This window comes from Bubalus kerabau, chromosome 20 (genome assembly GCF_029407905.1).
Source record: "Bubalus kerabau isolate K-KA32 ecotype Philippines breed swamp buffalo chromosome 20, PCC_UOA_SB_1v2, whole genome shotgun sequence".
Taxonomy (NCBI): Eukaryota; Metazoa; Chordata; class Mammalia; order Artiodactyla; family Bovidae; genus Bubalus; species Bubalus kerabau.
This window is the reverse complement of record NC_073643.1, coordinates 17,188,144-17,214,337: the sequence shown is the minus strand read 5'-3', so window position 1 is coordinate 17,214,337 and position 26,194 is coordinate 17,188,144. Positions and strand designations below refer to the sequence as shown.

Genomic DNA, 26,194 nt, shown 5'->3' with positions numbered 1-26,194 from the left:
TAGATCCAGGAGGTCAAAGGAGTAGGCAAAAAGCTAATGAAAAAGCTGTTACAAAACAGCGCATGATACTTAAAAATGAGTCTCGTAAGTGTACTTGTTATGAAAGTAAATGGAAGGAAGAAGTGATGCTTGGTGATGCTTTTCAGTGTGGTAAGGGATGACTTCATGGAAGAAGCCAAAGTTTAACCCTCAGCTCTCTGGCAAAAAGGGGGCTGGACCTGGGAAGGAGGTGGAGGGCATTTTACACGAGCAGACGCTTTGTTGTCCTTGTTCAGTCGCGGAGTTGTGTCTCAGCGACCCCATGAACTGCAGCACGCCAGGCTTCCCTGTCCTTCACTATCTCCCTGAGTCTGCTCAAACTCATGTCCATCGAGTCAGTGATGCCATCCAGTCATCTCATCCTCTGTCATCCCCTTCTTTTCTTGCCCTCAATCTTTCCCAGCATCAAGGTCTCTTCCAGTGAATCGTCTCTTCACATCAGGTGGCCAAAGTATTGAGGCTTCAGCCTTAGCATCAGTCCTTCATCAGACACTTCATAAAACTACAGAAAACACCCCCTAAAAGTGTCCAGGAGGTATATACCTCTGAATAAAAGGAGTTCTAGAAAGGAAACAGAGAAAAAGGAGAGGAAGAAATCATCAAAGAAAAACTCAGGACTGGTGTATGCTTTTTCAGATTGAATGGGCCCATGCAATGCCCAGACTGGCTGAAACTGGCGTATATGATTGGAATGTTTCAGAATCCTGGGGACAGGAAGACACTACGGACTTCCAAAAAAAAGAAACTAGGTCAGAAACACTGGAAGCTAGAAGGCAGTGAAGGAATATCTTCATTTCTGAAGGAAAATGGTTTCAGTCTAGAATTCTGAACTCACCAGCTGCCAACAAAGTGTGAGGGTAGAGTAAAGATAAGATCTCTGAAAAGATATTGTTGTCAGACTCTTTCTCATGACAGTGTATTGAGGGAAGACTTAATCAGTTAGCTTGGGGGATTGAATTATCAGTAAGTATATAATAAACTAAGCACATTATGAAACAAGCTAGATACCAACTTTTGGGAAAATGGTAAGTTGTAGGAAAGGAAAATCATAACACATTGTAAGGCTCAACTATAATGTATTTAGCCATAATAATGAAAGTACTGTTGATGGAATGAAAAGGATGATATAATGATACTGTGAGAATGGTGGGTAGAAATGAGGGAGGTGGGTTGGAAACAGAGTTTAATCCTCATTTGCCAAAGTTTAAAAAAAAAAAATAGCTCTAAAAGCATGTTGTCTGGTGACATGAAAACAAATCCTAAAGGAATCACATGAACAAATCATTGCTTCAGGGGTGGGGGATTGTGATGAGAGAGTGCTCTTTTTCAGAACAACATTCATGGTTCTCTTCATGGTTCTCCATGAAGGTTATAGCAGTTTTTGTTCCCTAGCCATGTCTGAGAGTACCTTCCCTACATGCTGTGTCATTTGGGTCTTTCAAGCAAGAGATGCCAAGTGGGATTTAATGCACAGGAGGTTTGTAGAGAGGATCTGTAGAAAGATAAAGTAGAAAGGAGCAGGCTTAAACAGTGATAGCCTTCTGACTTTGGTGCGTGTCTGAAGCTAGTGAAAGGAGAGAGGAAAGGAAGGAGACTTGGATAGGAAAAGCCTCAGACTATAGCATGGTTCTGAGAACATATTAGCCAGGCTCAGCATTGCACAATGGCTTCATTCCACTGTCCTTGGGGTTCAGCCCATGGCCTAGGTGTGGGGGTGCTGCAGCCAAAGGGGGACAAGCAGATGGCTGTCGGTCAGCTCTGCTTCTTACAGCAAATTCTTTGGAGGGGATATCTGGGTGGAGTGGAGCACTTTCGTGGCTAACACCCCCACCATCTATTTTTTCAATCTAACTTGATTTTTGTAGTGTGAGAAGTGAAAAATAACATATTGGTGGTATTTTGCATTTATCTTAATATGGATGACATTAAGGATTTTCTGTTTAGGAGCCATTTGTGTTTTCTTTAAATTGAGTAGATCTTTTATTTGTTTTTTAGTTAAAGCCTTTAACGCCTCTGTTGTAAAGTACCTAAATAATAATGCCATAGCAAGTTAACCTTACTAACCCCCTGGGTAAGTAAAATATAAGTTCTGCTCATTATCCTGTTCCATCTGATTGGTATTTTTATAACTCCTGTCAACACTTCATACAGGATAAATAGTAAAGATATAAACATACCTTAAAAAGTCTGATGTAGATAGAAATTAAAAATTAGGAAAAATTCCTTTTTCTACAATCTTTTAAGTGAAATAATTACATATACAGTATCAAGTAACAATATCTACTTTAAACCTAATTGAATGTATTAATATTTATGGGAAAAATCATTGAAAAATTATTTCACTCTTTATTTTTCAGTATTTAACATTCACACAATCTGTAATCTTCTATAATTGTGTTACATTTGTTGCATTTTTATTGGGATATTTTATTTCAAATTAATTTTCTTAAACTTTTGTATTTTTTATATTATATCCTTTTGCTTCATATTTTTACTTAGTGCAATTTTATATTTAGAGCTAACAAATATTTTATTCTTGTCTAATATCTACTTCTAATTTGAGTAACTGACAAGCCACTTACTACATTTTCCAGTTTTGGCATTTATTTCAAAAAGCTATAAAGAACTGCCTTCCCCAACTTAACTTTTATTTATTATTTATTTGGGAGATGGATTTAAATCATTAATATAATTTATTTGCCTTCTGCTAAACTAGAAACAGAATACTTACTTAAAAGGCTTTCATATTTGAAACTTTTATGTTTATCAGTTTCTAAGATTCTGCTCATCTTTTGTTTCCGAAGGTGCTCAGCTGTTGTTTAGACCGTTGTTAAATAAATATGAGAAAGAAACACTAGAAAATCAGAACTTGTATCTTGTCGGTGCCTCCAAGATTCGATTGTTGCTGGGGGCAGAAGCAGTGGGATTGGTAAAAGAGTGCAGTGATAACACCATGAGAGCCTTCACGTATGGAACCCGACACAGCTTCAAAGATTTTGATGGTAAGTTCCAAGGTTGTTTCTATCAGAATCAATTTATCAAAAGGAAGTCTTTGATGAACAGATCAGGGGACAGCAAAGTTTTTCAGTAAAGGGCCTGATAGTAAATATTTTAGGCTGTGTGGACACTATGATCTGTCATAGTTATTCAGCACAACCTTTGTCCAGCAAAAGCAGCCTACAGCCTAAGAAGCAAATGAATGAGGCTATGTACCAATAAAATTTTATTTATCAAACCAGGTGGGATCAGGTTTGGGGTTGCAGATTTACTTTATAACCTCTGGAATAGATGAACATAAACTAAGATGACATATGTCACTTATTTGTATAATTCTAAGTCTTAGAATGGTGATGTTCATTAGATTGATATAAGTAAGAAGCACAGTAGTATTTCATATCCTGTAATCCCCTATCCTGCTTCTGTTCTGGCCTCAAAGGGGGGGTTTCAGAAGAGAGTGATTTCTGGAAAGAACTGTGAAATCCAGGATGGCTGTGAAAGCAGAGTGGGAGGTTGCTTTCAGAACTGGTCCCTTCCAGGGCCTTTCAGAGTTAGAAGATACAATTGGACTTCTTCAGACTCAGTCACTCTGGATTTTTATATATTGGCAAATAAATGATTGAGGTGAAATTCACATTTGAGGGGATTCACCTGTCAAAAAATGACACTATTTTCTTATCAGACTTTCTTCTTCATTTATGTGAGGGATGTTGGATTCCACAAGGAAATTGGCCTGGGCTTGAGAGTTTGGAAGAGAATTTGCCTTGTAGGCAAACTTCAGATCCATTCCTAATTTAAAATATTGTTAAAATTAAAGAATATATTACTTTCTGTTCATTTCAGTTAAATGAGGGCAAGCAAGTGTCTACCATTTGGTTGTTTGAACCATATAATCATTAGCGTAATGATTGAAGAACTGTATTATGTGAAGGCATTACAAAATATTTTTATTCTTATATCCTTTTCTATGTAATTTTTATTACTTGGATTACTCTTTATGGTAATTACTTATTGTCTATACCATTATTTCATAATCCCAGTTTATTTGAATATTTTAGATTTTATTTTGGCTAATACTGAGAAAATAACTATGAATTTTTGTTTTGTTTTAGATGATAATGATGATTTCCTCAGCATGGCAGAATGTCAATTCATTATCAAACATGAACTTGAAAATCTTCGAGCCAGAGATGAAAAAATGATCCCTGGTTACCCCCAGGCAAAATTGTATCCAGGAAAATCATTATGTGAGTCATTGTATCAACTAATTTCATGAATATACATTCTGCTGCTGCTGCTAAGTCGCTTCAGTCGTGTCCAACTCTGTGCGACCCCAAGATGGAAGCCCACCAGGCTCCCCCGTCCTTGGGATTCTCCAGGCAAGAACACTGGAGTGGGTTGCCATTTCCTTCTCCAATGCATGAAAGTGAAAAGTGAAAGGGAAGTTGCTCAGCTGTGTCTGACTCTTAGCGACCCCATGGACTGCAGCCTACCAGGCTCCTCCATAATGCAATTATATTTTGCTTAGTATATGTAAATAACAAACTATAATGACTTTTTCCACCCTTACTGAAAAACTTACACAACTTAACAATAATTTATTTTTTCACCATTATATATTTTGCCTTTAGACCCTTCATGATATTGTAGCTTTAGATCAACTTATTTGTTCTTTATGGTTCTCAACTTCTTCTTTATCAAGGTTCACAGCATTCAGTAAGCTTAAAATTCAGTGTGAATGCATTTGCATATTACTCAGTTAAAATTAGCCAAGTTTACCGTATGCCCAGACATTATAGTGTAATGAAAATCTGTAGAGGAATAAAAACTAGACACATGGTCTTTTCCTGGAGCCTTCTTCCCATCTCCTCTCATCTCACTGGGTATGAACAGATACAAACATAGAAAGACTTAAGAGTCACAGTGGGACATCATACCTGAATGCAAATTAGCAGTTTGTAACTTTCTGATTTTGTTTAATTCTGTTTGAATGAAAATATCAGTTTGTAGACTGAAAGTATTTATGACATGTAATTCCAAATTTTCCTGAAACCCAGATAATAGCAAGGCCCAGAACATTTTTGCTACCTAAGAAATTCTTTAAACATATCAGTTTTTGTGTCCCCAGTCTCCTTTCCATGTAATAGTCAGTGTCATCCAGAAGGACGGACGCCCAAGTCAGTCCATATTCAGACTTTCTCACTTGTCACCAGATAGTTTGTTTAAACCAAGATCCAATCATAGATCACTCTTTTGTTATTATCTCTTAAGTTTCTCTCTTTTTTTTAATGTGCTGAAGTACATATAACATAAAATTTACCATTTCCAAAACTTTTAAATGTACAGTTCACTGGTATTAAATACATTCATAATGTTTTACAGCCATCAACACAGTCCATCTCCACAGTTCTTTCTGTCTTGTGAAACTGACACTCTGTATCCGTTAAATAATCACTCTCCCACCTTGTCTTGATATAAGACCTGGCAACCGCCATTTTACTTCTGTCTTGACGGTTTTGACTGTTCTATGTATCTCAAATAAGTGATATCACACAGTGTTTCTCTTTTTGTGAGTGGCATATTTCACTTGGTGTAATGTCCTCCAGGTTTATCTTTGTTGTAGCAGATGTCAGAATTCCCTTCTATTTAAGACTACCCAGTGTTCCATTGCATGTAGGTACCATATATTGTTTATTCATTCCTTCATCAGTGGCTGCTTGGGTTGCCTCCACTTTTTGGTTATTGTGAGTAATGATGTAATGACCATGGGTATACACATATTTCTTTGAGATCCTGCTTTCAATTCTTTTTGGTATATAACAAGAAATGGACTTCCTGGATCATATGGTAATTCTATTTTTAATTTTTCTGAAGTACTTGCATCCTGTTTTCCACAGGGACTGTACCATTTCAGATTCCCACCAGCAGTGTACAGCATTGCAGTTTCTCCACTTCCTTGCCCACAGTTATTATGTTCTGATATTTTGATAGTAGGCATCCTAACAGGTATGAGGTGCCATCTCATTGTAGTTTTTGACTTGCACTTACCTAGTGACTGTTGATACTGAGTATATGTCTTCTTTGGAGAAATGTCTATGCATGTCCTTTGCCTATTTTTGAATCAAGTTTTTGGTGTGATTGTTGAGTTTTAGGCATTCTCTATGTATTCTGGATATTAATCCCTTATGAGATATATGCTGTGCAAATGTTTTTCCCCAGATGTTTTCTCCCATTCTGTGGGCTGCCAGTTTTTACTTTGGTGATACTCTCTTTTGATGCACAAAATTTTAACATTTTCCTGTACCGTTGGTTCATATCTAAGAAATTATCACCAAAGACACCATCCTGAAGCTTATTCTCTGTGTTTTATGTTAGGAACTTGATAGTTTTGGATTTTATGTTTAGGTTTTTAATCCATTTTAAGTTAATTTTTGTGTATGGTGTTAAGCAACTTCATTCATTTGCATGTGTATATCCAGTTTTCCTAGCACCCATTTGTCAAAAACTATTCTTCACTCATTGAGTCGCCCTGGTACTCTTGTAAAAATCATTTGACCACATATGAACCCCACATAGGGTTCGTTTCTGAGCTCTCTATTCTATTCCTTTGGCCTGTATAGTCTGTCTGTATGCTAGTATGACACTGTTTTGATTATTATGGCTTTGTGGTAAGTTTTGAAATAAGGAAGTTTTGCTTTTGTTTTTTAAAATTGTTCTGGCTGTTTGAGTTTCCCTGAAATTTGATACGCCTCTTAGGATGGGTGTTTCTAATTTTGCAGAAGACATCATTGGGATTTTGGTAGGAATTGCATTGAATCTGTAGATTACTTTGGGTAGTATTGACATTTTAACAAGATAAACTCCCATGGATATGGGATATGTCTCTATATATGTTTTATTTCTTATAGCATTGTTTTATAGTTTTTATTTGTATAATCTTTCAGCTCCTTCTTGTGTGTTGTGTGTTAGCAGCTCAGTCATGTCTGCTTTGTGATGCCAGGGACTGGAGCCTTCCAGGCTCCTCCATCCATGGGATTCTCCAGGCAAGAATACTGGGGTGGGTTGCCATTCCCTTCTCCAGGGAATCTTCCTCACCCAGAGATTCAACCTGGGTCTCCCACACTGGAGACAGATTTTTTACCATCTGAGCCACCAGGGAAGCCCTTCACCTCCTTAGTTAATTCCTAAGTATTTTATTCTTCATGATGTTATTGAAAATAGAATTGTTTTCAAAATTATCTTTTCAGATAGTTCATTGTTAGTGTATAGAAATGAAACTGATTTTTAGGTGTTGACTTTGTGTCCTGCTACTTTACTGACTTCATTTATTGGCTTTGATAGTATTTTTGTGGAAATTTTAGGGTTTTCTACATTTAAGATGATATCATCTGTGAACAGAGACAATTTTACTTCTAACTTTTCAGTGTTGTTGTCTTTTATTTTCTTTACTTGCCTATTTGCTCAGGCTAAAACTTCCAATAACATGTTGAATAAAAGTGATGAAAGTGGCCATCTTTGTCTTATTTCTGATTTTAGAGGAAAACTTTCATTCTTTCACCATTCAACATGATGTGGGTTTTTTTTTTTTCTCCCCTTCATTCTGTTAATGTGATGTATCACATAGATTGATTTTAGTATATTGAACTATCCTTGAATTCTCAGAATAAATCCCACTTGTCATGGTATATAATCCTTTTAACATGTTGCCGAGTTGACTTTGCTAGTATTTTGCTGAGGATTTTCGCATCATTGTTCATAAGGGATATTGGTCTATAGTTTTCTCTTCTTGTAGTGCTTTTGTCTGACTTTGTGTCAGGGTAATTCTGGCCTCATAGAGTGAGTTAGTAGTGTTCCTTCCTCTTAAATATTTGGGGAAAATTGGAGAAGGATTGGTATTAGTTTTCCTTTAAATAGTGGTAAAATTCACCAGTAAAGGTATCAAGTTCTGGTTTTTTCTCTGTCATGAGATTTTTTTTTAGTTACTGCTTTATAATTATGAATCTGTTCACATTTTCTCTTCCTTCCTGATTGAGTTTTGCTATGTTTTGTGTTTCTAGGAATTTGTCCATTTCCTCTAGGCTAGCCAGTTTGTTGGTGTGCAAGTATGCATAGTATACTCTACAATCTTTCTGATTTCTTTAGAATCAATAGTAACGCACCCATTTTCATCTCTGATTTTAGTAGTTTTATGTGGTCTGTTTTTCTCAGTTCATCTAGTTAAAGATTTGTCAGTTTTGTTGATCTTTTCAAAGAACCAACTTTTGGCTTTTGTAATTTTCTCTGTTATCTTTCTATCCTGTTTGATTTATCTCTGCTCCAGTCTTTTTTTTTTTTTTCTTCCTTTTGCTAGTTTTGGGTTTAAATTACTCTTCTTCTTCTAATTCCTTAATAGTAAAGTTAAGTTGTTATTTGAGATCTTTCTTGTTTTTAAATATACGCATTTATTGCTGCTAACTGCCCTGTTAGACTTGCTTTCTCTGTGTCCCATATGTTTTGGAATATTGTGTTTGGTTTTCATTCATTTCTAGGTATTTCCTAATTTCCCCTGTAGTTTCTTCCTTGACCCACTGGCTGTTTCAGAATGTGATGTTTACTTTACACACATTTGTGAATTCCTCAGTTTTCCTTCTGTTATTGATTTCCAACTTCATCCCGCTGTGGTCAGAGGATACTTTTTATAATCCATATCTTTTTAAATCTGTTGAGGCCTAACATATGGTCTGTCTTGGAAAATGTCCCGTGTACACTCGGGAACCAAGAGTGTATTCATTCGCTACTGCCTAGCTTCCCTGTAAACTGCATTATGTACTTTCCTCTGTCTCTGAGTTAGTCATGTGGCATAGATGCTTTTGCTTGCTCTCCTTTTTGACCTGTATGACTTTTGGGAGGTGTCTAGAAACTTGAATGTAGGTGCTTATCATTCCTCTTTGTCTGCATTTCCAGTTATCTGTGTATGACTTGATGTTAATTATCTTGTAGCAGTTTTTTGTTGGACATATCGTCTTTACTGTGCAGATTAAAGATTACCATGATTTTAAAAACATTTTCTTCAGTTACCTTTGAAGAGTTATTTGGTTTTATTTTCTGTTCTTGTCTTTAAGAATGCCATTTGTGTATGTGTGTGTGTGTATATGTATGTAATGTATGCTGCTGCTGCTGCTAAGTCACTTCAGTCGTGTCCGACTCTGTGCGACCCTGTAGACGGCAGCCACCAGGCTCCCTGGTCCCTGGGATTCTCCAGGCAAGAACACTGGAGTGGGTTGCCATTTCCTTCTCCAGTTCATGAAAGTGAAAAGTGAAAGTGAAGTAGCTCAGTCGTGTCGGACTCTGTGCAACCCCATGGACTGTAGCCCACCAGGCTCATGCGTCCATGGGATTTTCAAGGCAAGAGTACTGGAGTGGGGTGCCATTGCCTTCTCCGATGTAATGTATATACTTATATATATATATGTCTTATATATTCTCTGAAATATTTTAAAGTTTTTATGTAATTTTTTAGGCATGTCCACCACTTTCCAGCTTTGTTCTTTGAGTCTTTACTTCTTCAGTAGCTTTTACTGTGACTTTCTTTGTATCTGTAATAGTTTTATTTTTCTGATATTTTGCTTTTCCAGTCTCCCCCTTTCAGCTCTCATAGGTTTTCCTTGATTTTAATTTCAGAGATGTGGCTTGCTTTAATTTCATGAACTTGAAGAATGCCATAATTTTTCTTTGCTCTATGCTGTAACTTTTTCGCTGTGTTTCTTCTCAGCCTTTTTAAAAAATGACTTTCCTCTTTTCTCTGATAGTATTCTTGCATAGTTTGATGTCAGTTTCTTTGTGGCATTTGCTTATTTTTTTAATGAACCCCTATTTTTTCCACTCCAGCTCTTCTGGGAAGGAAGTGTGTATATTGGGAAGAGGGGATGTTGGGGGGCCTCCAGTCAGGAACTGCGGTGGTCAGGAACTGGGATTCTGCCTGACAGTGTGTTCTCCTTGAGTGATCTTAGACCCTCCGTGGAGCCCTTTTCTTTATTTCTTCATTGATTTGACTGTGTTGGGTCTTAGTTGCATCATGCAGGATGTTTTTGTTACACTGCTTGGCCTCAGTAGTTGTGGTGTATGGGTTTAGCTGCTCTGTGGCATGTGGGATCTTCATTCCCAGACCAGGGATTGAACCCTCATCGCCTGCCTTAGAAGGTGGACTCTTAACCACTAGACCACCAGGGAGGGTTAAATCCCTGGAGCCCTGTTCTTAAGAGGAGTATTGCTGGGTTTGACCTTTCCGTCTGTCTGTGGCCAACCAAGACCACAGCTGCTGTGCTGCCTGTGTCCATCCCTCCGCACCAGTAGGCAGCGCTTTTCCCAAGACGGCAGACATGCCCTTTCCCTCCTCCAGCCTTGTGTCTCTGGCCTGGCTGTGGTCCCAGGCAAGGAGCACCCCCTTAGCCTGCATTCTGGGTACGGGGACAGTAGTTCTCCACCCCTCAGTGTGCGGGAGAATCCTGCCCCCTGCCTGCTTGGACCCAGCTTGCTCTTAGCTTAGAACTCTGGGCTGATTTTTAAGGCCACTTTTCAGTTTCTCTTTTCACTTTATAGTTTTTTTTGTTTGTTTGTTCATTTGTTTTACTATCATCAAAGGTAGGGTTTCCCTTTATGGTTCTTATTTCCTTTGTTGTTTTTAATTTGGCCTCATGAAGAAGAACAGGACAGGGATGTCTTTCTGCCACCACTTGTCACCAGGAGGGCCACATTCTGTTTCTGGTTATATGTGTGTCTTAGTCATCAGCGGCCATCTGGGGGCATCCCTTTTCTAGTTGTCTATATGAGCTGAGATCTCAGGCTCTCTGACTGCCTTTGCCTATTGATTCCTATAATTAACAGTCATGCAGGTAACCTAGCGAAAAATTTTCTTTATAAAGAGGCGTTGAGAGAGTGGAGACTTTCTTATATATTAACTTTATCCTAAGGGATATTATTTAGTTTAGGTAAAAGCTCTGTCTCAAAATGTCTATCAGATGATTGTCATGTTTTGATGGATGGGGTGTGGCAATCTCTTTTGTTATTCTTTTTGAGGACAATAACTACCTCTGACGGAGAAGGCAATGGCACCCCACTCCAGTACTCTTGCCTGGAAAATCCCATGGACGCAGGAGCCTGGTGGGCTGCAGTCCATGGGGTCGCTTAGATTGGAACGTGACTGAGCGACTTCACTTTCACTTTTCACTTTCAGGCGTTGGAGAAGGAAATGGCAACCCACTCCAGAGTTCTTGCCTGGAGAATCCCAGGGACAGGGGAGCCTGGTGGGCTGCCGTCTCTGGGGTCGCACAGAGTCGGACACGACTGAAGCGACTTATACCTCTGAATATCTTATGTATACAGATGGATAAATTAGAGTGGTCAGATATATTCTGTCTTCTAAAATTATTGCCTTATGAGAATAATAGAGAGAATGTCAAGTAAATATCCTGTAGCAGGCATGCATATAAGATAAACCACTGATGTGTGCGTGTGTGTATTGCTGGGTATCATACCATATATCTGTGTATCTATATCTGTATGTCTCTACACACACTGTGTTTTGCCACATACATATTTTCAGTTATTATGTTAAGCAGGGACTAAAACAATACCAGAATATAAAAATGCATTTTGAAAACACAGGTATCCCTGAGAAGCAGTTTGTTCCTCTTTAAGACAGGAGGGGTCTGTTCACATCTGAGCCCTAGATGCAGGCAGGGCCTGGGACTAGGGCCAGTGGCAGGGGAGGCAGGGGCCCTGTGTTCCCCGTGCAGCCTCCTCTCCCTGTGGGTGCTGTGTGCTCATCACCCCTCTGCTGGATTGCAGGCAGCATCACCTGTTCCTCCCTGTCTCAAGGAGACACTGTAAGAATTGTTAGAGGGACTTCTGTGTTTACTTTTATGTCACATTAACTGAAGGCTGTGTTAGTATTGTCATTGCATTATTTTATTTAGAGGGTCCTAGTATAAGCCAAGTTACAGTCTCCCTTAAATTAGATTGTGGTTAGTGTGACTCATTCTTAAACGGCTGTAATAGTAATAGTCCTAGTGCTTGACAGTGCACCATTCAGCATTCTTAAAGGAATCTTGGTTTAAATTGTTCCTTTCTTTATATTTTAATATTTATTTTTATTTGTTTGGCTGCTCCGGGTCTTGATTTCGGCACGTGGGATCTTTGTTGCGGTATGCGAACTCTTAGCTGCAGCATGTGGGATCTAGTTGCCCGACCAGAGAGACCAGGGATCGAACCTGGGCCCCCTGCATTGGGAACACAGAGTCAGCCACTGGACCTCCCAGGAAGTCCTAAATTGTTCCTTTCTTTAAACAGGCACAGACAGCAGTATATTTTCCTTTGACGGTAAGACTCATGTTAATTACATTTTTAGCTGACAAGAAAAAAGTCCAAGGACTTACTGAAGAAAAAAAAAAAAACACCTCTTCTATTTTTAGAAGCTGAAACCAGAACCATGCTTTTGGCACTGGTGGTAAAGAGAAGCCCAGTAATTTAGGACTTGAAGCTTTAAAGTCTCTCTTAGTCCCTTAGTTACAACCCTATTTTTAGAGGTTTACAACCGGCTTTTTATGCAGGCCTTGAATGTCTTCTATAGCAGAATGGAACAATTCCTTTAAAAAGAGCTTAGAAATAGTAAAATAGTAATTTAGATGCCATAAGTCAGTTCAAAGTTAAACTTGATGTGGTAGTTGAAAAGGATAGTGATAGAAGAATAAGATACAGCTGTGCATCCCTCAGTAAGAGCTAAGAATGAGAACTCATGTGGGTGATTGACTTTCACTCCTTTAGCTGAAGAAAACAATTCACTGAAACGCTTTAGAATAAAAATGTTTAAAAAATGGATTTGACAGCACCAGAGCTGATATAACTTAAACCATATACTTTTTTTCTCTAGCTGTTGATATTTTGAGTATATACCTTTTTCAGTCATGGAGAACAAGGCTTTTTATCACACCCCTAGCTTTTCAAGACTTTTCCCCTCTGTGTAACTTATGCATGAGATATAGTTGTAAGGAGAACCAGCTATTAAGAATCCTTTTTTTTTTTTTTTTTTGAGATCCATACTTTTTCTTATATCTTCAAAATCAGTTTTATCTTTTCTAACTTGATAACAAAGGCCTACGTTCACCAACAGCAAGTATCAAAATCAGAAAAACACTTCCTGCTTCCAGCAGTCGTTTGACCAGTATGATTTTAATACTTCTACACGTATCTGAGACAAACAAATTTAACCAAAGACATTATCCTTCGTGATCATATTGATAATTTTTCCTAGAATTAGGAAATTTTTCCTAGAATTTGATAGTATCAAATATCTCCTCTTTATTATCCTTCCCCCACCCCCATTTCTAAGAGGTTACATTTTCTTTAAAATTACACTGAAGGGTTTGTAATAGGACCTCTGTCCTGAGATGCCATCTCTGTTACATGTAGTATATCTACATGGAAAACTTAAATCGTGTTTCTCTTCCATGCTGCAGATACTTACTTGCTGTCCTCCTTGGGGGCCTGTTGCCTGATATGCTCATCACTTGTCTGTGGAACAAGGGAGATTGGAGATGAAGAAGGCTGCCCTCAGTAGAGATGAGCTGATATACCTTAAAGAACTCAGCGCTTATCCACGGATGTAAACAGCAGGCCTTTCTTTCTTGATGAGTTCCATTTTATAAGCGGCCAAAGTCTTTAGAAAGAGACTGCTGGGAACTCGTGTGAAAAGTACCCCATCTCCCCAAATAGGGCACCAGGCAGTGCATCTGAGTTCTCCGTGAACAGAACACATTTCCTCGGAAAGACCCGAAGACCCGCCCACCCAGAGTCACTCTAAATAATTATGGGTGAAAGATTACCCCGTGTTCATTTACTATCACTGGGGGATATTGTCTTCGGTTAAATATGTTTGTCTTTCTGTAACTGACCTTGGTTCTTGGCCTCTTTATTCAACAGAAAATGATAAGAGGCCAGGTGAAATTCAGGCACGGCTTTCTCGGGACTCATGCTGCAGCACATGGGAAAGCAGTAACCGATGCCCTTGCTCGCTCCTGGGGGTGCGGGGCAGGGGACGGGGTCAGGTATGAGGGTGGGCGCGGATTGGTGGGTCAGGATGGAGGGCGGCTTTACCTGCTCTGTCCACCCCTGCAGTGGTGCTGTGTACAGGGATCAGGGCGGTACCCTGCTTCTGCTCTCAGCACCTCAGAAGTGGCAGTTTGTGGCCTTTTTGAATCTCACTGTTCATAATTTGCTCCAACTGCACCTGGCCTGTGTAAGATAGGTTTTAGTCCCTTATATTCTGTTGCTGCAAGAGACTTTTGTCCAGGTGCAAACACTTCTGTGAAGGGTCCCAGGTCCCAGCCTGTCTCATCGCCTAGATATGTGCACAAGTGTTACGATCATACCAAATGATTGCTGAAAACAGGAAGTCTTTTTTTTTTCGGTATTTGCTGGTTGTGAAGGTAAGCGTTTGTTAGCAGATTAGAAAAGAGAAAAATGGTTTTGAAAATACTCCATATCAGTGAGCATGAATTGAACATCATCTTATTTTCACTGTAGTGGGAAGACAGGTGAGTAAAATTTTTCTAGAGGCTGTTTTGTAATATGTATCTAAGTTTGATACACATATGCTCTGCTCTTGGACCTAGCACTTCTAAGTATATATAACAAGGAAATCATAGGCACGTGGGGTAAGTTATATCTACAAGAATTTTAACATTATTTATAATAGGCAAAAAAGGAAATATTTTTCAATAGAAGGTTAGTTCAATTTTAGCACTTCATGTAAGGGAATATTATGACACCATGTAAAAGGATATTCATGTTCTATTTACATTGGCATTGAGAAATATTCATCGTTTACTACCACTCCATGAGAAGATTACAGAATGATGTGTAGCGAATGGTTCCTTTTGTATCTAAAATAAATATTTATGGATGTTTATTTTGAAGTCAGCTTAGACACTTAATTGCTATTTACAGTGGTTATTTTTTTGTGGGAGGGAGAGAATAACCAGGGCCTCTCCAGTTCTAATCTGTGCATTTCTGTAAGATTGAAAATTTTACATCAACTTGTATTGCTTTCATATACAAAGGAAATAGTAAAGATGTTGACATCCTGAAGAACAGAATACCCCTTGGGAGCAGGCAGGATAGTACTGGTCTTTATGTAGCCCTTTTCTCTTCCTGGAGAGTCTGGGTAGCCTTTGATGAAAGTGTGTCACGAGAAATCTCAAACCCATCTCATAATTTCCTTCCGCAGTGAGGAGGCTGCTCACGTCTGGCATTGTGGTTCAGGTGTTCCCACTGCATGACAATGAGGCCCTGAAGAAGCTTGAGGACACCTGGTATACTCGATTTACCTTGAAGTTTCAGCCCATAGGTACGTGTCAGTGCCGCCTCTCTCAGAGGAGGACACAGCAGTGGTGATCTTCTTGGGTGGATATTTAATGCTGTGATGGGCAGGACTCAGCAGCTGTGTGTGGGCAAAAAAAAAATGGTGAGGAGGATAAGGTGGGTTGCATGATCTATTTATTTTATTCTTAATATCATTTTAGATGAAGTGAATTTCAGGATTTTATTAAATGTCACCAGTGACGCAGACAATCCAGAGTGGCCATCCTGAGCGTGTGTCTGATTTGTTGTAGAACATAGTTTGTAAGAATCCACTTTGACCATAAATATTTCGTATTGGAAAATTGCTGTTTCTTTAGAACTAATTATTTGGAGTGGGCCAAGCTCTGCTCATTCTTAGCAGCAGACTACCAGGCCTAAGCATCTTTTGAGATAATTCATAAGGATCTTGGTGTGCATTACTGGATCTGTCCATTTTCTGTGAAGACACTTGGAAGAATAACCATTAATTTATTCAGTGGATGTTGAACATTATTCTGTGTAAACTTATGTCAATATGGATGTTCAGGCTTTTTGGTTTAGTGATTTTTTTAAGCGTAAAAATTATATTTAGGTTGATAGCTTTCACCATAAGTATTACTGTCCATTTTTCTTTAAAGAACATGCCTTTTTGACTTTGTTTAAAGGAATTCCTCTAAAATTTTCTTTCCAGTTTCCATTTCTGAAAACGGTCATTATAATATTGTCATAATGAGCAAAAAATCATTTTAGGGTCCAATTTTGAAATTGCATTTTGAGTTTTTACTTGAATTCTTTGAAAGGAAAAATATTGATGGTTCTAGGTGATGTAAAAATCATTTTATGTTTCACTTATATGACTTTTTTTCACTTTGTTTAGCCTTTAGGTGGCTGTAAATTTAAATATTACCTCTAGGTCTTGTAAGTGACAGTCTCCAGTAGCTATATCTTAGAAAGTGAATGGGGAAAAGCGAGTTGATGGTGAAGACTGAGCACAGGTGTAGTAGTGGTCTTGAGGCCTCTGGGAGAGCTGGGGCTCAGGAAGATCTTGAACTTGTCCTGAGATCAAGAGAGAGAGGTGGTTTGATTTGGAGCCAAGGCCCATGAGTGTCTTTTTTTTTTTTTTTTTAATTGCTTGGGTATCTTTTAACCTGATTTTCATTTGAGGTTAGTTTGTCATACCCTCTTTTTTTTTTTTTTTTTTTTAAATTTTAACATGCTCCTGAGTTAATAGAAGAATTAAAGATAGAGGAAAATAGTATCTTTGTTTAGTCTGAACCATCCCTATAGACTGATCTGATGCATTATCTTAAAACACTGTGTTTTTCTTTTTTTTTAAACTGCATGTAATTAACCAAGAAATACTAATTCTAAGTATTACACCTCCCTTACCGCCTGCATCCCACCCTGGTCCCAATGCAGGGCGCTTTTGCAGTCTAAGAACTCGCCCATGTAGATGTGGCTGACAAAGGACACAGTGTGTGTGACCTCTTTTGCGTTAGCTTGTGTCGAGTTCACAGACAATTAACAGTGATGTTGCTTGGCCCTTCTTCTGCCCAGTGGGTGTATGAAAGTTTAGATAAATGTGTTCCATGGCTGTTCTAGAAGTTAACATGTAGAATATTGTTTGTGCTTTTGAATAAATTTTTCTTCAGGGTACTGAAAATTTTGCCATGACACAATGATGAAAATATATAGCTTTGGGTAGTGGGGGAGCAGGATACTATGGATGGGAAGTCTTCTTTGAAAATAACCCCTATTATGCTAAAGTATTAAAGTGTGAGAAAAATGGGGACCATAAAGTAAACCCCCAAATTAAGATGGTTCATTGGCTGTGAGACTTCCTGGTGGTCTAGTGGTTGAGACTCTGTGCATCTGCTGCAGAGGCCATGGGTTCCATCCCTGGTTGGGGAAGTTGTGCATTCCAAGAGGTGTGGCCAGTAAAAAAAAATAAAATGATGGTTCATTGGCCATGGCTGAATTTAAACTAGGAACCTTGGAGATTTGGGATGAGCCCAAGGTGAGTTTTTCCTTGTGAAGAGGGCATCCATCAGTAAGGCGGTAAAGAGAAGCAGCCCCAGGAGCTATGGCTTGAGCCCAAAGCCCAGGGAGGTGTCAGGCTTGCTCTGCAGACAAGCAGGACTTCTGTACTTGATGAAGGATGAATTTACTATTACACACTGATTTGGAAATAGGTTGTTAAATGATCCCCACTTAAGTAAAGTGAATAAGCTTACTTGAAATTATTTTTTAAAAAAGTCTTTGGCAGCCTGTGCTAAAGGTCTCTTTTTTCCCCCTCTGATTGTAGACAGAATTCGTGGCTACTTTGGAGAAACCATCGCTCTTTACTTTGGATTTCTGGAGTATTTCACGTTTGCCTTAATCCCCATGGCCATCATTGGGTTACCTTACTACTTGTTTGCATGGGAAGACTATGACAAGTATGTGATCTTCGCCTCATTTAACCTGATCTGGTCCACGGTGATCTTGGAAGTGTGGAAGCGAGGCTGTGCCAGCATGACCTACCGGTGGGGTACCCTGGTCATGAAGAGGAAGTTCGAGGAGCCCCGGCCAGGGTATCACGGAGTCCTGGGTATCAACCCAGTCACTGGCCGGGAGGAGCCGCTCTACCCCAGCTACAAGAGACAGCTGCGCATTTACCTGGTCTCCCTGCCTTTCGTGTGCCTCTGTCTCTATTTCTCCCTGTTTGTCATGATGATTTACTTCGACATGGAGGCCTGGGCCTTGGGTCTGCACGAGGACAGCGGGTCCGAGTGGACCAGCATCTTGTTGTACATGCCCAGCATCATCTACGCCATCGTGATCGAGATCATGAACCGCCTCTATCGATACGCTGCTGAGTTTTTAACCTCATGGGGTAAGACTTGACGCTTTATATTTATGTCTTATCTGCCTATAAGAAACATTGCTTCGATCATAGGATTCTTAGAACTGCTACCTTGCAAAGCAGATAGATGTTGCTCTGGGCTCGTTGTGGAGACATCAGGAGAAGTTCACGGGCTCTGGGAACTCCCATGATCTCCAGGTCACGATTCTCACAGCTCTGAAGTATTGGTAGTTTCTATGTTCTAGGTGCCCTGCTAAGCACTTTATCCATAGTTCCTCATTTTCCCCTCCTCAGGGCACCATGAAATAGAAGTTATTTCACAATTTTTATGGAGAAAGATACTGAGTGTTATCAAGGTTCAGACAGCAAATGGCAGAGCCAGGCTTATCCAACCTGTGCTTCTCATACTCTGTTGTGTTTTCTGCTAGGGATAAGACTGACTGAGACATCACCATACTCTGTGTCTAGGATCTGAAAACCACGTGTGTAATTGTGTGGGGCAGAGGCCTGCCATCGAACTCAGTGAAGGGAGGCTGTTCTTGTCTGTCTCTGTGGTAAAAGATGAACTTGGTTATAGTTTAAAAAGGGTCTTGATAGGCAGTTTTCTCTTTAATTAGTTTATTCAGTCAGACAAATTAATATGCTATTAGTATATTAACCCCTAGGAAGAAGTCTAGGCCTGAACTTCTGGACCATACAGATATTTTAAATTCTTTATATTAGTTACATAACAACAGATACCATTTATTTGGGACTTCTCTGGTGGCTCAGACGGTAAAGAATCTGCCTTCAAAGAATCTTCCTGCAATTCTGAAGACCTGGGTTTGATCCCTGGGTCAGGAAGGTCCCCTGGAGAAGGAAACGGCAACCCACTCCAATATTCTTGCCTGGAAAATCCCACAGACAGAGGAGCCTGGCAGGCTACAGTCCATGGGGTCGCAAAGAGTCGGACATGACTGAGTGACTAACACACATCATTTATTTGTTTTTGTTCTCATAAGATTTTTTAAAAAATTTTTATTGGAGCATAGTTGCTAGCTACTATTTGCTGAGTGCTTTCCTTGAGCTGAGCTGTGGTTTTTGTAATATTTCTAATCCTGACAGTAACCCTGGAAGAAGGGTAGTGTCAGGCCTGTTTTGTAGTCAAGGAGGCTGAGTGTCAGGAGGTTAAGTAACTCGCCCAAGGTCACACAGTGACTGACTGACTGAGTTTAGGTTCAAATCCAGGTCAGCCTAACATTACCTCTCTGTGCAAGGTGATACTTCTGTTCAGAATCTGCCTTTTTTGTCCTTCTGCCCTGCTGTGGTGTCTCAGGAGTAGAGAATCCGCCTGCCAATGCTGGAGATGCAGGCTCGTGCCCTGGGTCTGGAAGAGTCCAAGGAGAAGGGAATGGCAACCCACTCCAGCATTCTTGCCTGGAGAATCCCTTGGACAGAGGAGCCTAGCAGGCTACAGTCCATGGGGTCACAAACAGTCGGACGCAACTAAACAGTAATACCAACTTGGGACCTGCACAGTGTCTCCTTTGCTGAGTGAGGGTGGAAACTTGAGTTTCCTTTTAAATTAATCCTTGTAAATTTGATTTCTTGCCCTACTGCTCTTCAGAGGTTGCTCTCAATTTTACTATTACTGCTCACACAGTCTTTTTCTGGTGGCTGTCTGTGGGATCATTTCTTTGTTGCATTAATATTTTAAAAAATAATTTCAGACCACAGTGCTATTTCAGTACCTTGAAAAATGAAAAATGTGTCTTTAGTTTCTTTGTTGTTTGATGTTCTTGGTGGGAAGCAGTAGCCGTGATGGACTGTCTAGCGCGGTTACTGGCTGAGGCTCTGTGGCTGGACGTGGCTGCCCTCAGCACAGGCTTCACCTCACCTCACGACAGCTCCCGTTCCACTTTCTTATCTGACATTACTTCTCCTTTTTAATATTGTAGAGAATCACAGATTGGAATCTGCCTACCAGAATCACCTAATTCTGAAAGTGTTAGTGGTAAGTAGAACTTTTATGTACAGATCCATTGTAATTATGAAACAAGTGTATACTGTTTAATATTTAGGACTATAAATATGAAGACTTGATTGTAATTTAAAATATCAGGTAAGAGTAGTTAATATACTTTGTCCAAGAAGGCAAGGATTGATTAATAAGTGTATTTACATACACACTCAGCAGTCTTATTACAAATGTGTCATGATATAAGACTTTGAATATAAAAATTAGTATTATAGCCAATTTCCAGTTGTTTGAAACACTGTAGACATGTTTTCCTTTCAGTGACTCAGGTACACCAATCGTTCCAGTTACCCACCTATTGTTTAGTGATGAAGTGCTAAATTATTATTTTTAAAAATTTTGTCTAAGGAATTTCCAAAGTCCAAGAGGTTTCTAGCATGTTTTGAAGGGCAGAAGGGAAGGGATGGAGGGTAAGTACTGTGTAACCTGCTTGCTGCTTATGTAAAAGCTCACAATTATGCCTCTTCCCACCATTATTAGAAATAACAAAGAGGTGGCTTGAAAGCACCTTGTGTAAAAGGAGATTACCTCAGCCATCTGTAACATAGCTGAGAATCAAGAAAGGTGCATAAAGAGTCCTCTGAACTCTGCAGTTCTGCACTGGAATTGATTTAACACAGTCCATGTACTTTACTCCCCAGAGAGGAATCCAGGCCCTCGCTTAGAAAGAGCCTTTGTTCCAGTTCCAGAAGTCATTCTGAGAAGCTTATTTATCTGGTTTTTCCATCCTTAAAGGATCAGAAGCCATCATTAGGAAGGTGATTAGGTTTCTGCAAGTAGGAACATTTATAGAAGCAAGAGTAGGGAAGGAAATAGAAAACCTCTCATAAATAAGTAATGAGACTTCAACAGCTTTAGCAATTTGGACATTGGAAAAGGGGCAAGCAGCCATCTGTATCTAAAAAGGCTCTGAGGGCCTCATTCTAGTCCTGTAAAATAATTTATATTCAAAATGTTGGTGCTGAGTCAGCAAGGATGTTACATTCTGTGTTGTCTGTGTGAGAAAGTGAGCAGGGGAATGTGTGATGCATTAAAAGATTCTTTGAAAAAGATCACAAAACAGGGCTCTTGCCCTTAGAGGTAAAACACTCCATTTGTCTTAAAGAATTTAGCCATTTTTAAGACTGGATTATTCTCTGCTGGTGCCAGATACAGTGTCAGGTAACTGTCTTGTAAAAAGACTCATTGCTGAGAGTCTGCTAATCCTCTCCTGTGTGTGTTAGGTCTCTCCCTTCCTTTTTAATTTAAAAAAAAAAAAAAAAAATTTTTTTTTTTTTGGTTGGTCCATGCACTTTACATGTGGAATCTTGGTTTCCTGTTTCCTGACCAGGGATCAAACATAGGCCCCTTGCATTGGCAGCGTGGAGTCTTAACCACTGGACCTTCAGAAAAGTCCCGACTCTCCCTTCTTTTTAATCTTGTGGGGAGGGTGTTTCTCAGCCTTCCGAGCTTTTGCTATTCTACTTCTACCGTAACTTAACACCCCCATCCCTACCCCTGCCCCACGTTATGTCACTGCTCACTCTCTCCAGCGACTGGCGCACACTGTGCACAGCAGCAGTCTTCGGTCTCAGAAAGCAGTGTTGTAAAGCCTGAAGGAGCCAGCATGGGGCTGGGGGACAGGAAGGAATCTCCTGTGTCCCAGAGGTAGTTGCAGGTTCTTGAGCAGGTGAACTAAAGGAAGAAACGCACATGTTGGGGGACTTGCCTGGTGGTCCCGTGGTTAAGACTCCACGCTTACAATGCATGGGGCATGGATTCCATCCCTGTTCAGGGAACCAAGATCCCACATGCCCGCATGGCGCCACCAAAATAAAAAAAGGAGATGGCAGTTGTTATGGTGGGATCCCCACCCCCACTTCTACAGCCCTGACCCCTGAACCATGTGTCTGGGCAGGGCAGTCTCAGGCCCATGGTGACAAAGGTGCTATCCAGCTGGTTGCTGTGGCTCGTCTCTCTCGCTCTTGCCACCCGGCTTCCTAGGTGTGTCTCTGGGAGAGTGGGAAGTCTCAGATTCCTGGGCACAGAGAGGCTTCCGGGGCCGGGCTGCTTGTTGGGTTGGGTCCCTTTTTACTGGGTGCTGACCCATCCATCCAGGCATCTTCTCTGTGGGACGGGGAGTGGCAGGCCCGGCAGGCAGAGAGGAAAGAGAGCACATGCCCTGGCAGCTCGCTGTTAGTGACACTGGGCTTGCCTGTTGTAGAACTCCTATTGTAAGCAGGGTGGGCAGGGACTGTGCCTCCCGGGGATGCCCAGATTACCAGGTTGGGGGTGGGAGATACTGAATTCTCTCTTTGATAAGAAAGTAGTAGGGACGTAAGATGTGCTGGTGCTGTGCAGTCCTCTCAGCACCTTTCCGAGTTCCGCTTTGGTTGCCTCTCGTGATATTTCTGGAGTTCGTAGGTGTGCTTCCTGACATGGGGGAGGGGGGGCGGCGGCGTAGGAGAAACAGGTCTTTGCCATCTTGTTGGGGCCAGAAGTCCCTCATGACGTCTTTAAATGTGATATTTACAATTGTGTCGTGGTCTGTATGTGGGTTGGAAAAGAATTTCCAAACAAGAGGCAGAATGAGAGGGGAATAGAGTTTATTAGAGTGGGAACAGTGGGTCGGCTTAAGGGAGAGCAGATGATTTTCCTGGGTTGGTAGCCAGTTTTTATAGCCTCAAGACAAAGAAAATTCCTGCTAGAAGGGTGGCATTAGGTGGTTGGTTAAGGTGGGTATTTTTACCTAATAAGGGGTCAGGGAGCTGGCCAGTTTAGATCAGGAGGGCTCATGGCAATGGTTGCTATGGGGCTCTCTCAATTCCAGAGGTGACCTTGGTATGGGGCACTGCACCTGTGGCCTTGGTATAGGGCTCCACAAATTGTAGTAAAGTTCAGTGACAAAATATTAAATATTGCTCGCTCTCTCTCTTTTTTTTTTTTTTTTTGACAGTTCAATTTTCTGAATTGCTTTGCCTCACTTTTCTACATTGCCTTTGTCCTGAGGGATATGAAGCTTTTGCGTCAGGTGAGTGTGAAAAACAGAAGGTATAGATTTTTTTTATTTGCAAGGTGCTTTCGTATAGTATAGTAATGTAATGGTCTTCCCATTATTATCTTGACAAAATTATTAAATTTTGTGTATTTTTAAGCCCAGTTCTAAAAAAAAAAAAAATTAGCAATTGCACTAGGTATTGTGCTCAACTGAAAAGAAATTAGTTGAAGCTAACCAAAGTGCAAAATTAATCATTTAGGGCACTAAAATCAAATATATAGTTGATACCAAAGCTTGTAAAAGCAATTTTAACAGCAAAAAATGAATTCATCAGTTGAACTTTGGTGTGCTTGGGGTAGGGCTGATTGGTATAATGGTCTTACACATTTCATTTTTAAACTAGTAAGTTGTTAAACTCTGCAGACCAGCAGATGCTATGCAGTGTTGTCTCATTTCTGAGATATTTATGAAAGTCTGACATATATTTTGTTGTGTTACCATTTCTGGATCTCATAATCATAGTGAATAATAAATGAAGTATAAATTACTGCTTTCTAAATAATTTTTTTTTTTAATACTTGAGCCACATACCAGTAAGGGCTATTCTTTTCTGGTTTTGATGTACTGCGATTGTTAGTGTCTCAAAGTTTAGGCTTCTTAATCTTTATATGAGAGCTTGGGATCATTTTTCAAGAAATTAAAAAATTTGTATAACAGAAAGTTAAAAAGATTTTGTAGTTACGGTTCTAAAAGCTGACATAAAAGTAAAATACCGTGTTCCTAGTGACTAAACTAGATATAATGTTACTTTTACAAATTATTTTTGAAAAGAATACATTTGAAATCAATAGGTTAGACATACATACCTCTCCAGTCCCACCATTAGTGTATTAGTGAGATATGACCCCTCATTTCTTATGCTTTTGAGAGTCTCCTTTATTTAACAGGGGATGAGGGGCAGGGAAGAACTCTTTGAAACAAAGAATTTTAATATCAGCAAAGGTGGTTTGTGTTGGAAACCCTGATGCCTACCTGGGAAGAGTGGAAATTGACACAATACCTCTGGAAACCACTTGAGTACCTTTCCTAAGAACCTTATTCCATTCCTAGTAAATCATCAAAGGTGGGATGAAGATTCTTGCACGTAGGTGAGGAGCAGCACTTATAACAATGGGAGTTGAAAATAGTGCCTACATTCAACCACAGTGCATGGGCTAGTAAAAAGGAATTATTCATGACATGGGAAAGTCCTCACAGGATAGTGAGAAAAGAAATCTACAAAGCTGTATACATACAAATGTTTCTACTTTTATTTTTACATATCATTAGGAAGAAATACTTAAGTAAGATGTTAGCAGTGGTTCTGACATGGTTGTGCAGTTAAGGCTGACTTTTTTTCTGTTTTTTAAGTTTTTATACAGTGAGGAAGCATATATTAATTTTGTAGTAAGTTCTGACTAAACTTTCAAAGTTGGTGACATCATTTAGACTCACATGAGATTGTAAAAAACAGAATTTCAATTTAATTTGTCATCCTCCCAACTTATAACTAGTTTTCTATTATAATCTTATTTGTATTATTGTATTATAATCTTTTTATATTTTTGTCTGTCTTGTGAAGAACCAGTAGATTAGAAACATCATTCTAGCACTTAGCTCTTTATTTTTTTATACCTAGCTTTTCTGATACTAGTTTTTATAACATAATAATATATTATTTGTTAGATTCCTTTTTTTTTTTTTAACTGCATAATTGTACACATGCTTTGGTTTTGTTAAGTCACATTGCCAAATATCATTTATGTGCTCCTCTTTAGAGCTTGGCCACTCTCCTGATTACCTCCCAGATCCTTAACCAAATTGTAGAATCTCTGCTTCCTTATTGGCTCCAAAAGAAGCACCATGTTCGGGTAAAGAAGAAGGTGGAAGCTTTAAAGGCAGACATCGATGCTACATTATATGAACAGGTCGTTCTGGAAAAGGAAATGGGAACTTACTTGGTAAGTTTGGATACTGCCGAATTAAACATTGAAAGTGAATAATAATAGTCATGTGCAGACTGTGTACGACAAATATGTACATATTCATCATCTCAGGTATGACTGCTTTCCAGCCAGTTTCCTTATCATGAAGTACTTCACAGTTAAAAAGAACAGTGTGTCAAGACGCTGCTGCCTTGAGCCTGAAATGTATGCCTAACATCCAAAGGATGAGTCCCATGAACTGTGAGACTGCTCTGCTGAGGGTGGTGGGGCTGTTTCAGAGACGGCAGAGCAGGGGAGAGGCGAGACGGCCGTGGAGCCACTGTGTGCTCTGGACACTTTGTACTCAGAAACTATAAGCCCATTGCTAACGATGGAAGGCCACTTTTCTCACTTTAATAATAGGTAAAGCTCTGTGTTGTTAATCACTTGGTGCCTAAATAAGAAATAAGATTCAAGATTTTTCTATTCAGGGTCTTTCTGTTATTCAGCATGGGCTCTCTGATGTGAAGTAAAGGAAGCAGTGAACTAATTTCCCTCAACAGGCGATGGGTCTGAGTGCACGCTGGGCTTAAATGTCTCTCTCCTTAGTAACTTAACTTGCTTGCAGGGTCCTGCATTATCTGACCGTTCTTCCCTCCTCATCTCCTATAAGTTCCTCCTTCACTCTTTTCACAAGATCAACACGAGTTATTACTGTTTTGACTCTCTCCATTTATTTGGAAATGGGGTTGTGCTTTGGGGATGCATTTATTCTAGATCATTGCTTGCTATGCACTCATCCTTACCCCCAGGTACATTGTTTCCTTACTGAAGCCAGTGAGCTTAGAATTATATTTTCTATAAAATCATCCTGAGTGCTACATTATGAATCTAAAACAGTGTTGCCAAGCTTTGGGAAAAAGGAGTTTGACTGAGATTAAAACATTATTCCAAAGAGTAATACTTGCTTACTCACTGTA

The 26,194-nt window shown here is 39.7% G+C and overlaps 1 protein-coding gene across 25 annotated transcripts in view; it reads left to right on the top strand.

The window, feature by feature from the left end:
• The window catches only part of ANO10 (anoctamin 10), a 216,486-nt gene that overhangs the window by 12,746 nt on the left and 177,546 nt on the right, over positions 1 to 26,194 (top strand). For all 25 annotated transcript variants that reach the window (XM_055557885.1, XM_055557878.1, XM_055557880.1 and 22 more), the window contains exons 3-9: positions 2,844 to 3,041; positions 4,149 to 4,283; positions 15,299 to 15,418; positions 17,717 to 18,286; positions 20,194 to 20,249; positions 23,209 to 23,283; positions 25,068 to 25,250. In XM_055557885.1, coding sequence (XP_055413860.1) covers positions 2,844 to 3,041; positions 4,149 to 4,283; positions 15,299 to 15,418; positions 17,717 to 18,286; positions 20,194 to 20,249; positions 23,209 to 23,283; positions 25,068 to 25,250 — 1,337 coding nt within the window. The remainder of the gene's footprint in view (positions 1 to 2,843; positions 3,042 to 4,148; positions 4,284 to 15,298; positions 15,419 to 17,716; positions 18,287 to 20,193; positions 20,250 to 23,208; positions 23,284 to 25,067; positions 25,251 to 26,194) is intronic.